The sequence below is a fragment of the Ammospiza caudacuta genome, chromosome Z (assembly GCF_027887145.1).
Source record: "Ammospiza caudacuta isolate bAmmCau1 chromosome Z, bAmmCau1.pri, whole genome shotgun sequence".
NCBI classification, from domain to species: domain Eukaryota; kingdom Metazoa; phylum Chordata; class Aves; order Passeriformes; family Passerellidae; genus Ammospiza; species Ammospiza caudacuta.
Window position 1 is genome coordinate 69559179 of NC_080632.1, and position 12374 is coordinate 69571552.

The 12374-nt window shown below is 39.0% G+C and overlaps 1 protein-coding gene across 1 annotated transcript in view; it reads right to left on the reverse strand.

The window, feature by feature from the left end:
* Window positions 1–3557: 3557 nt before the first annotated feature.
* SKIC3 (SKI3 subunit of superkiller complex) overlaps window positions 3558–12374 on the reverse strand; it is a 45554-nt gene continuing 36737 nt past the window's right edge. The window contains exons 36-40 of the mRNA XM_058823319.1: window positions 11105–11263; window positions 8642–8794; window positions 6784–6914; window positions 6108–6231; window positions 3558–4693 (exon numbers count right to left, since the gene is read on the reverse strand). Coding sequence (XP_058679302.1) covers window positions 4616–4693; window positions 6108–6231; window positions 6784–6914; window positions 8642–8794; window positions 11105–11263 — 645 coding nt within the window. The 3' untranslated portion in view covers window positions 3558–4615. The remainder of the gene's footprint in view (window positions 4694–6107; window positions 6232–6783; window positions 6915–8641; window positions 8795–11104; window positions 11264–12374) is intronic.

Below are 12374 nucleotides of genomic sequence, written 5' to 3' on the forward strand. Positions count from 1 at the left end.
TAAATGAAGAGGGAAGCCATCAGATGGTATTGCTGGTACATGGTGGCTGCTTCTTATGGGGACAGTCACAGTGATGTATCTCACAAAGCATAAGGAGCTTCACCAGATGATTCTGACTGTTCACAGCAATTACAAAGACTTTCTCCCGAGTCACTGAGTACCTGGTCTGCTCCAGGAAGATTTCACTCACTGTAATCTGTTCTGTGTGACTCAGACCTTTTCCATTGTAATACTCTCCCATTTGCAGCTGATGGTGGAAACACAGTGGATGTAGCAGGTTATATATATAAAATCACTCAGCCCTCTCTCCAAAGGAACAGAAGTCTGAAAATCACTGCATGAGTATTTCACATTTTACATGGTCTCAACCTAAAACCTGAGCATCTGGTTTCTCATCTTTCAGGATGTTTGTGATCAAGTACTCCAGCTCTTTACTCCCCCTCCAATTCCTTCATCATCTGCAACACACCAGTAAGCCTTGCCCCAGGGCTGTAGTAAACTAAGCTCTCTGTTATTTAAGGTCTTTGTGCAGCTTGACAAGACAAGGCTTAGCTGTCTACAAGACCTTCTGAGTGAGCACAAGATAGCTCTCAAAGAAAGTCACGGCTAAGAAATTTCAGAATAAAAGATCTTGGTACTGAGAGAGTTCTTTACTTCAAGGAAGTTGAAAATAAACCTGTGGAAAATGAGGACAGAAGAACTCTGTTTATCAAACTTTGGCCATGCTTGTGTTCAAACTCAAGTCCAAGGACTGCTTCCCCTTGACAGTCCTCTGGCAGGGCTGACCCTGCAACAGGGGAGAAGGAGGCTGCTGAAGAGGTGAGAGCAGCTTGAAGGGGACAGAGGCAGCCTCTTGACTGTCTCAGCAGCTGTTGGTGCTTCAGCACAGATTGGTGTTCTGGAAATCAGAGATGTGTCTGGAATCTGTAAATTCCAAGCACTATGAAGCAGTTCGTTTTGACTGCAGCAGTGACAAAACGAATCCATATTAAAGAACTGCTCCAAAAAGAAAAACATGCAATTGGCAGCCACGTTACAATATGCACTTCAAGAAAAAAATAGAAGTTCAGTTCTTACTTCCTAAGCAGTTAACACCTATGTCAGATGCAGAACAAACACAAAGAGCTACTGCACTGTAATTTGAAAGTTACTGCAATCAGTGAGGTAACAGCAGCTTACAATTCTTCAGACTTTATTGACAGTAGTTGACTGTACAGTGGTGCAAAAAATGTGTTATCAGGTGCTCTGTAACTGTTTTGGAAAAACTGTGTCTGCACACTCCTGTCTCTCCCTTTTTATACACTTAGCACAAACAGCTGGGGAAGCTGAGCTCCCATTCTCCTAGAAGTGCACAACAGAACAGTGTTCATCTCAGATGAGGAGTAAGTCTATTTATACTTCCTACAACTTCGGGAAATCCACAGCACCAACTCTGCTATCTGGTAGGCAAACTGCAGAGCCACAGTATCAGCATCTGATGGAAAACCCAGAGTTTTTGATTGTGGTCTTGAAAAAAAACAAACCAACAAGAAACTCCCAATGCTTGATGAAAAAAATAGCACTAAAAGCAAACAATTCCCCCCTTTTTAAAAGACAGACAGTGTCTTTTTTCTGCCGTGTCACATGCCTGAGGTCAATCACAGCCATAATTATGCTTAGTATTGTCCAATGTATTGGAAGACAGCTCCCAGTAACAAGAAGTTTGCAACCCAAGCTGCTATTGTGTTTTCACAAGATACAATTAAATAATGGGATAGATTGGATTTAACGTGATTTGTATTAAACATGGGTCAGAAATCTTTGCAGAGACAAAGAATCAACTTTTAATGTGTTGAAAGCAACCACTATTTAATGCATTGTTCCTATTCTTTTACAGGACTTCAGTAAATGAAGTCCTGTTCATTAATCTATGGAGCTGCTCAAATACAGAACACAAAATGAAACTTAAAAAAAAAAAATCAGAAAGACATGAAAAAACCACTATCCAAGTGACCTCCCAGAAGAGTGACCACCAAGAGCAAGCCCTGTCAAGTCTTAGAGGTGCTCTCTCTAGTGAGAACCAGCATGGGGTTAAAAAAGCAACCTCTAGTATCTGCAGCCATGAAATGATCTACCTTCAATTCATTAGATCTCATTCCATTCTGCCTTCAGCATAAACCAACATAATAACTTACAGTTGGCATGTTTATTTTTTCCCCACTTTACAGCAAGAGCCAAAGAACACTGACTTCTAGGCAGTGAAATCCATAAGCAATTCTCAATTACCCAAATCAATGATGCATACATGGCTTTGTATTTTGCTGTGCTCTACATTACATAAAAGACACGGTTGCCTCAAGTTGCAGGAATTTACAAGCTTTGCCAGTGTTACAGCAGACTTGCTACAATGTGCAATTTTGTAGAGGCCATACATTGCTTAAAAATCAGGAGAGCAAGACTTTTACCTCATGTTGTTGGATTTTACAAAAGCTTAAATTTAAACTCATCTTCCCTGAGCACTTTTAACTGAGTACTTCACAACTCACAGAGATTTGTGGAGTTTTCCTACATTGCATGTAATACAACTTCAGGCTGTATTATTATCTTATTCAAGGAGCTCATCACTGTTGACAGTAAAAGCAATTTCATGGTGTTTTGAGCAGAAAAGCACCATACTACAACATTTTTTTTCCTAATGCAGAATGTTCACAGTTGACAATTACTCAGCTGGCATCTCTCTGGGCTGTGGTCACCTGTTGGCTCTCCTAGATGCTAGAAGGCATCCAGGGCTCAGTACCAGCAAAGTCTAGGCTAACGCTCGCACAGAAGGATTAAGAGGGGCAGGCAGTTGCCTACTGTGCTGCCAAGAGGCTGGTGATGACAGCTTTTCCACCACTAGAGTGGGTGGCACACATACCAAGACTATATGCCAAGGATACAAACCATAGGCTGCAAGAATTTCTCCAGGTTTTTAACAGCAGCAAGCTAAAAAAAGTTACAGCCACTCTTGAGAGTCATGTCTGGCTTTTGCAGCATTTCCATTTAAGATTTGCAGTTACTGATAGTTCAAGGCTATTTGACTGCAGCTCTGTGAAGGGAAGTATAATCAATGTAAATTTAAAGAAAATAATTTTAAGGAAAAGTGAGAGAATGAAATTGTGGAAGATAAGGAGATTCTTGCTATTTAGAGGTTCCATCTTCCCTCCACAGACTAGAAGCCCCAGTCCACTGAGCTGAGTTTTCCTGTTAAAATGAGAGTGGCACACTCTCCAGAGATTAGCGTGTGTGACTTGCACTCTAGCTCAGCATCCTCTTTTCTGTAAGCCCAGAACAAGTGGTTCCAAAAGCAAGTGCATGTTCAATGCTGTCCCACTGCACACTCTTGAAGTGCCCTTTCCTGCCTATAACACAGGATTGTATAAGCCATTGTAAAACTCTGCTGGACAGAAATTTTAAGAAGATTTTAACAAAAAAACTGACCACTATCATGACTCCTGTCAACAGAGTGAACATCCTCATGGTAGCTTTCACAGGTCAGAGTCATTGCTTTATTTATTTTATATTTTCATGTACATAAAAGTAAAATAACATATCTGAAGAACGGCTATCATAATTAAGTAATCAGCTGCTGAATTACCAAAAGATGACAGAAGCTGTCTGCTACCCAGCTCTTAAGATTCTGTGCCAAGAAAACCTGGCAGTGGTGTTAATAATTGTACTTCTGTGTGCATCCAAATGATGCCTCAGATTTTAGCTTTTATATTTTTCGGATTCTCTGCTGCTTTCGTGTCTAGTTCTGAGCTTCATATTAAAGGATGGTAAGCTCTTGTCTACCTAGTCCTCACAGAGTAGGTAGACAAAACAATTCCTTTCCTAGCCTGGGACCAAGGACAACACCACAAATCTCAGGGCCAAGAGCATAAATGTGGCCTGAAGAGAGAAAAACAAGAAGGATGGGGTTCATGATCTAAAGCTGTAAATGGACAATTAACTCCAATATGGCAATGGACCAGAACTTATAAAAGTGAGAGACCTCGTGATCAGTCATCCATTTTGTGACCATTTTTGGGTTCATCTGGGGTGTAGCCCTGGCTGGGCTCTTGTACTGCCCAAGGTGTATCCATTGAGGCCTTCCAATAAATACCTATTTTATTCTTTAACTCCATCTAGTCTCTGTTCTAGGTCAGCCTACACAAGGCATCAGTTCTGGTGACCCAGCACTCCCAGAAGGGGGGCCCCAGCTGCTGCAGCTGCTGTCCAGGAGTTATCAGAGCCCAAGAACCCTCAGACCTGACAGAGACACATGAGTAGATAAAGGGGAATTCTGTTTGCTACATAAGTTAGGGGGGAAATACTCTATTGTGAATAGCAACAAAGTTTAAGTGGGGGAAGCAAACAAAAGCAAATTTCAGGATTTTCTTTTCCAAATAAATGTGATTTTATATGTGTAACTCAACATGAAAATAACCTACTTTTGTTCAAGAAAAAGCAAAACTAAAGACAAGGCTGCAGTTGATGAAACAGAAAAAAATAAATCAGACACAATAAACAAAACAGCCCAAACTCTATACACTTGTGGAAGGTGAACTAATTCAACTAGATGAACATAAGAGTGTTTTGCTTCAGATAGTCCATTCTAGGCACTTGATGATAATTTCTCATTTAGTTCCAGAGCTCTAACATCTCCATTAGCTTTGGCATTTTCTATAAGCACCTGCAGAGAAAAATAAAGAACAACTTGAGAATTTAAGATTTTCTGTTATTGTCTTAATGGCAATCTGAAATGTACTTTTTAAATTCCTGTTAAACAGTTTTGCTAAAAGATCATCTAACCCATAATCCCCAGATAGGAAGTACTCAACATTATACATCAACTTGCTTAAAAGATCCAAACTCTGCGCTACAGTGGCTGTAATCACTTCCAGTGCTCTGTAAAAGCATCACTAATTACTTTGACAAGTAGTTACCTGCTGGCAATTAAACAAGCAGACCTATTTTCCTGCTGACACACACTAGTCCCCTGCTTTGTATAAATCTTACCTTTATATAATCTCCATTTGCCAAACTCAAGTGTTCTCTGCAGCTGCTTTAAAAAAACTGCCACATCCTTTTCCCTCCCCCAGTTAAATTCACACTTCCCTGATTTATTTTCCACACATCATATTTGGATCTTTTCTGTTAGGGACCTTAAAAGGAGGTCCCACAGTAACCTAATGTTCATAAGCTTCTGGCACATCTCTTGTAACCCAATGACATTATACATACTGAAAAGGAAAACCATTAAGCAGAACCAAGCAAATCTCCAGCCATTATTATAATCTCATCAGCAGGGACTATCATCTCATCAGCAGGGACTCTGCAGAAGCAAGTGCAAGGAGATCACACCAGGATCTTCTGAACTCATTAAATCTAGCTTTTTTAATCTGTGTCTATGCATGTCTGTGTATGGATTTTTGTCTACACATTTTTATATGTACCTCCAGATCTACTTCGTATTGGATTCAACATTTCACCAGGGAACAGCTGATAATATGGGCAAAAGACTTCATCACCAGTCTTCATTGAGTCATTCAGAGTGCATTCAGATTTTGAGGAGAAAAGCAGTTCTCATTATAAGCCAAAATGAATGACACCCCACTTGCACTACATCAAAGAGCTGCATGGATTTGTGAGTTTGATCAAATACATTAGTGAAGTACTGCCAACAAAAACTAATGCAGCATCTACTATGTACTGAAAATAATCTACCATTACACACAAGCCTTTAAGAGAGAGTACAGAGATTCTACTGCTCAGATCTTTTGGGCCAGGGACATGACATGTTCCAGCCAGGCTAGAGGGAATTAACATTATTATTGCTAATATTTTAATTAAATGGTCCTCATGTCTACTGAAGAATTACCATTAAAACTGTTCCAAGTTTGGACTGGAGACTTTACTATTTATTTTTCATTACTGCATGGAGGAATGGAAGATATTCAAACAAACTGGTGTTGATTTCAAAACCTGTAGTACATTTGCACCTCTAGAGCAACATCTTCCTAGCCTCCTTCTACCCCACTTCCCAGTTGCAAGTATAATACCAAACGTAAATAGACAGAGGTTCTGTATAAGGTGGACAGTCTTACATCTATTAATTCACAATCATCTTTGGCATACAGATGTTGCAGGAGGTACCAGCGTGCCACTGACACTATGGTTTCTGGATTGGCTGGTTGGTAAACAATTCTCTCCAACATTCGCCGAGTTTCCCTGGAAACATAATCAAAACATAATCCAAATCAAATTCTACTGAACAGGCCCCATGTAACACAACAGAGCAAGCAACAATGGCCAGAAGCAATATACGGGTAAGGCCTTATTGCAGTTCCTGCAAACAGAGACAAGATATGAAAATGCAGAAGAGAAGGTAATTGGAATAGAGACAAAGTGACTATTTTAGACACAAAGTGTAAAATTCCGTTTGGCTGATACTACCTTCCAACAACAACAACAAAAACACCTAACAAAGAGATTTTCAAATTCACAGCGCCATTAGAAGTCTGGTAAAAACTGGCAACTACATGTAGGAATGTCATATTCATTCAGTGGTGCTCCATCAGCTTTTTTTTCACAAATAATGGAAGATTTGGTTGCTCCCCACATCATAACCCTTTCTCCCGTCTCCCTTTATTTGCCACACTATTTCAAGAATTAATTTCCACTTTCAAGTTTGTTTAAGTTCCTGAACTTAGATCTGCAGATAATGACTACTTGTATTTTTAGACATGGTATTCCACTGACAACTTAACAGATCATGCATACCTTGCTCCCATTTTGCGATTATATTGTAGCAGGGCTTGAAGCAGAACTGCCAAAGGGGAAGGTGAAAGTTTCAAAGCTTCAGTCGTTGCCTCCTGAACCAAGGATGGCCAGTGTTCATTTGAGACATTAGCCTATTATAAAAGTTAAGAAAAAAATAAAGACAGAGTAATAAAAAAGAAATTTTAAAAAATAAAAAGAAGAAAAATCAGTGGAAAAAGTACTTTATGGTAGTATATTTGCATCTCTCTAGAAAGCAGGTTTTATTCAAGCTGTTCTGAGAAGCTTTGGCAGGTTAGAAAGACACTTGTATAAAAAATCCTCCAGACTAACAGTGGTTAGAAGTGCCTAGAAAAGTCATATTAACTTATTTAGGATCAGCCTTGCCAGTATTCCCCCGTGCTAATTTGTGCGCATAGTCTTTTGTTTTTTCATACAGATTTTACTAGTGCTTCAGAAACCCTTGCAAATCTTCATACCACATATAAAACTATTCAAGAATGTAAAATTTATCCCCAGAAGTGACATAATTTTTATCAGAAGTCAAAACCAACTTCTAGACTGTAATCACCTAACAGAGCAACTATTGAGCAAAGGCATATATCTTAAGAATATAAGCAACGCAAAGGAAGAAAAACTGGCTTTAGAAAAACCTTATTATCCCCATTGTGTCTGGATAGCATTCAAATCAGTGTACTTGAAAGGGTAACCAAATCTTTTCTTAGAAGATAACTGGGAGACAAGCAATTTTCAAATACAGACCTTTCTTGGACCTAAGCAAGTTTTTCACCAGGCTTTTATACATTTCATTAAACCAGTGCAGAAATGCCAAAAAAATATCCACCTACAGCTTCTCTGCTCGCTTAAAAAGTTGAGATGAGATAATCAAATTCATACTAATCTCATCTTTAAACAAAGTCTTGTTTATTCTTAGGCAATTCAGGCCAGCCCTTGAAGAAATAGTATTAATCAATTTAGGCAGTAACTTGAGACCTCTGTAAGCATTTAGGAGCAAAAAGAAACAAAGCAGACCAAAAACTGACAGAATTACAGCAGGAAAAATATTGTCACTTGACAAATTCTGACTTTGGAGGACAACTCTCTTCTCCAAAATGGAGAAGAGTTTTGCAGCTTTATCCTCAGTAAATCTGACTGTCTTTTCTTACACAAGATCTCAGGATATATGGGGATTGCTTTGCCTGATTTTGATTACCACTGGGTCATTCAATAATTTGTGAAAAAGCATTTGCCAAGATCACAGCAGTATCTACATTTTACAGCAGAATTTAAATTCTGGTAGTGCACTTCAAGTTTCTAGAGTGACACTGCTTGAAGATAATAAACACTTGCCAAGATCCTGAGATATGTTTACTTTGCCCCCCCAGTGCAAGGAATAGAGTAATTTTCTTTATTCCACAAGATATAATTCTCTTAGATTGTTCTTAGGCTTCAGTGCAAGGCATCATATCTGGAAATCACCATACAGCATAAAAATATTTGAAACATGACTGACTGACTCCTCCAGGCACCAATGAACAAAAAGCATCTGTTGAGGCAGTTGTCTGAACAAGACAGACATTTGAGAGGTATGCCAATTTGGTGATCAAACTAAAACTGTTATGGACAAGCCTCACTGAGCAAGTGAGCCTCTTAGGCACAAAGTGGCTCTAGGTGATTATTATGTTGCAACCTGTCTTACAAAGACATGTTCTACGAATACTCCACTGCCCCTTGAAGTCTCATTTTATTCCCTAGCTGTCATTCATAAAACGTAACAGGGGTATAATTTAATGACTACAGAAGCCTTCTATTCCACCATCTTCTGTGAAATCATGCAGTAATGTTATGCTGGTTATCCTACCATGCAGATTTCCAGTGCGAGCATAGCTAGCCTGAGCAGACTGGATAACTTCCCGTTCCAGCTGCCCTGCTGTGATGCCAACTGCAGACTCCTTCTGTAACACATCTCTGCTCCAGTCATCATTCTCTGAGACTGATATATTTTCGCCAGCCACTGAAAATAAACATCCAACAAAATCAGTTATGGAGCCACCAAAACACACATCCATTAGTAGTCCAATTTATGAGAGCATAATATTAGCTGACACCACGCACCCAGTCCTCATTCCAACAACACACTGTGCATTGCCCTGCAGAAAAATTAGTCTGCTGCAGAGCTGGCAGTACACCTCACCACAGTAAATTATTTTGAGAGTTCCCTAGCCTACTCACAGACTTTTTTTGATAGGTTGTCTCAGCTGCTGCCAGCTCTGCCAGCACAAGATGTCCTGGACTTCCTCATGAAGAGAAGGAAAAGGATTCTAGCTTCTCTGTCTTTAATTCTGTAGTCATCACACATTTTTTGAAGCAGATGCAGCCATATTTGCAAATCCTTGTCATGTACATGATATGCATGAAGATGTGCAAGCTATATTTAGAAATACTGTTTGCTGGATCACAAAGTAAACAAAGTAATTCCTTTGCTTTTGAGCAAAGGCCTCTAGACTTTTCCTAGCTAAGGACTGCAGGGTGTCAGAGGAGGCAAAAATTATTAATGCTTTCTGGTCATAGAAGTTACTCCCAATTACAAAGAGCAACACACTGGAAAGTACTAATTAGCACTAGTGAGACATTGCATTCTAGACATCAGGCTGCAGGCCTGCTTTTTAGAGTAAAACATTCATCCATGTGAAGGGAAAAAAGCTTCCCTCAGCCTCAGCTCTTTGCAGCTGAAGATGTCTAGCACGCTAGAAGTTAAGAAGAGAACCCCTGCAAAAGCACAAAGGCAGTTTTGCCAGATCTACTTTTCTCTATTTTCCTGACAAGTCACAGCACAAAAAGTAGAACAGCCATCAGAGCAGAAGTTCAGTGGCACCCTTAAATCCCACATAACAATTTAGACAAAAGCCAAAAACTTAATCAGAAAGAAAAGTTAATGGCCCCTCTAATGTAGTAAAACTGTAAGGCATCACAATGGATAAATCAAACTCACAGGAAGTCCAGAGACAGAAAACATAAAAACATACATTAATCCACTAGAAGCAAATGTAGCAGCCAAGTTTTTCAGAATGCTATCTAAGCCCTGAGAAATATTTCCTTGAAGACTAAAAAGATCTTCCTCACAGGTATCTTACCTGTGGCCTGGATTAAAAAGACTAAAACAAATCATCCCCTCCCACTCCCCACATTACATGCACTCATTTCACTTATTCTCCCTGTTGTAAGGAAGATGACTTGGCTATGCAAGGGACACTTAAAGGATGTACACAAACTCTAAATTAACTTAAAAAATGTTATTAAAAAAGAGGATACGATAGGATCTTGCATGTTCCCTATTTTGCAAATTCAACCTGAATGAGTTCTATATTCTGAAAGATGAAGTCTCACAAATCACAGAAAAATGCATCAAAAAAGCATTTTCCCCAGAAATAATGCTCCTGGTGTTTCTGTAGAGAAGAGTATCTGCAGCCTTCCAAGAAGCAAGATCATGATCTGTAAAGCAGCCTTGCACTGATCTTCTAAGAGTGAAAACAACTCCAATGAATCTTACCATAAGCAGGGTTTTATTTTATCAACACGCAGAGGAGCCTCATAAATCATTCAGCTACATAAAGGACTCTAAAAATTCATGTAATTTTTTTAAACAATGTGCTACTTACATTGGTAAAGACAGATAGTAACTGTAAACAAAAAAGCAGCTGTTAGAAAATGAACATATTTGGTGTTGTATCACCAAAAGGATCTTATGGTATGTGTGAGACTTCTCAGACTGACTCACAGAAGCAGCATATGAAGAGAGATTTAGCACTTTTCTGTCAACTAAAAATGATTACTCATCATGCCATGGAAGGGAATTAGTGAACAATGTTACTGGGAGTGATTCTCTGCAGTCAAATTACTCAAAAGTACAGTGACACCTGAAGTCAGGACATTATGGAGAAAGAGACATATTCAGCTTTTCAGACCCTTAAATAAGAAATTGTGTATTACTACAACAGGAAACCCTTTACCTCCATTTATTTTTATGAAGTTATGAAGTATTTCATTGGTTTCTGCTGACATGTCAAATCACAGATACCTAAAGACATTTATCTCGAACTTTTAGTTCTCCTGCCTCTATGTCTGGTCTTACTAGCAGTCCTTAATATTCCAACTTTTATAGAGGTTAACATGATATTTCAACTTTGGAACAAATAGAATTTAAGCTGTTTTTTCTGTCACTGACTGTCAGCAGATAAGTAGAATCAAGCAGTGAAACGAATGCTCACTCCCTTACAGCAGGTGTGAGAGTGGCACACCAGTCAGGGAAAAGATTGACACTTACTTGCCAGGCTGCAGCTGAGGATGAACTGGACATGACTGTCTTGCGAAGTTCCTCCAGGATGTTGTCTGGAAGTTCTTTGTGAGACTGCAACAGCTGCTTACACTGAATTTGTCTCAAAAGCAAAAACAGAGCTGGGTGTTCAGGGCAGCTTTTTAAACCCTAAAACCAAACCAATCAGAATTATCATTCTCCAGTATCAAGGACCACTTAGATTTTCCATTCTGCTCTTTATAGAAAACAACATTGAAAGCCTTCTCAGGGTGCTTGAAACACAGCATTTTTCTCCTCCACTGCACAAAGCAGTATTTCAGGACTGAACCATAAAAACATAAAATATTTTTACTGTTCTCAAAATACATTTGAAGTCTAAGCTTAATTTTATATTTTACATTTACATTTTATATTTCCTACTCTTACTGGTTTCTGAAAGACAGCTGTCACTTGGTTGGACAATTATTAAAAATTCTGGGCTTATTAACATAGGCAAAAACCTGTCTTGGGGCTAAAAAGGACCCTGATTATGCTTCAAGAAATTTTAGCTCTCCCAAATAAGACACTTTATTTTCACTGGAACAGAAGGTCTTTACTAAACATCTCCTATTCATAAACAGCAGGCATCCATAGAGTATTTCTTTGAACCAACACAAAACAGAAAAGACAGAAAACTAGCTATGTGTTGCTTTACTCTGCTCAGGTGAAATGTGAAGTTTTTGCAAACCTCACTGCATGTTATTTTCTGTGCTGAAATCTCAATATTCCAAGAATTATAACTCAAACCAGATTTGTGTTAACGAACAATATTTGTATTTTTCACATATTTTTTAACAAAGTATGTTGCCTGTGAATCCTTCACAACTGACTGACAGCAGTATCTGACTCTCGACTCCCAGTTACACTGCTTTCTGAGGATTTTGGGGTCTGAAACTACCACTGAAGGCTTGTGGTACTAGGGAATGCTATCCTTTTATCTACTTTTATCTACACTAATTGCAGACCCTGACTGTCCTCTCCCCAGGCTATTTAATTAAACAAAAATCAGCATAATACAAGCAAAATCCACCACAACCTTCACCCCTGCCAAACTGAGGGAAGGATAGATCTTGTATGTCTCAAAATCTCTGATGATTGTTAATATAAGGCAGGTCAGTAGACAAGTTGGCCAGCAAAGGAAAACCCCTCACCAAGCAAACAAAGAGGAAAGAAAGTACTTCCTGCTGAAAACCAGCCTGTTCAATCAATCTGCTTGTGTGGTTTAGGTTTTTTGTTGTTT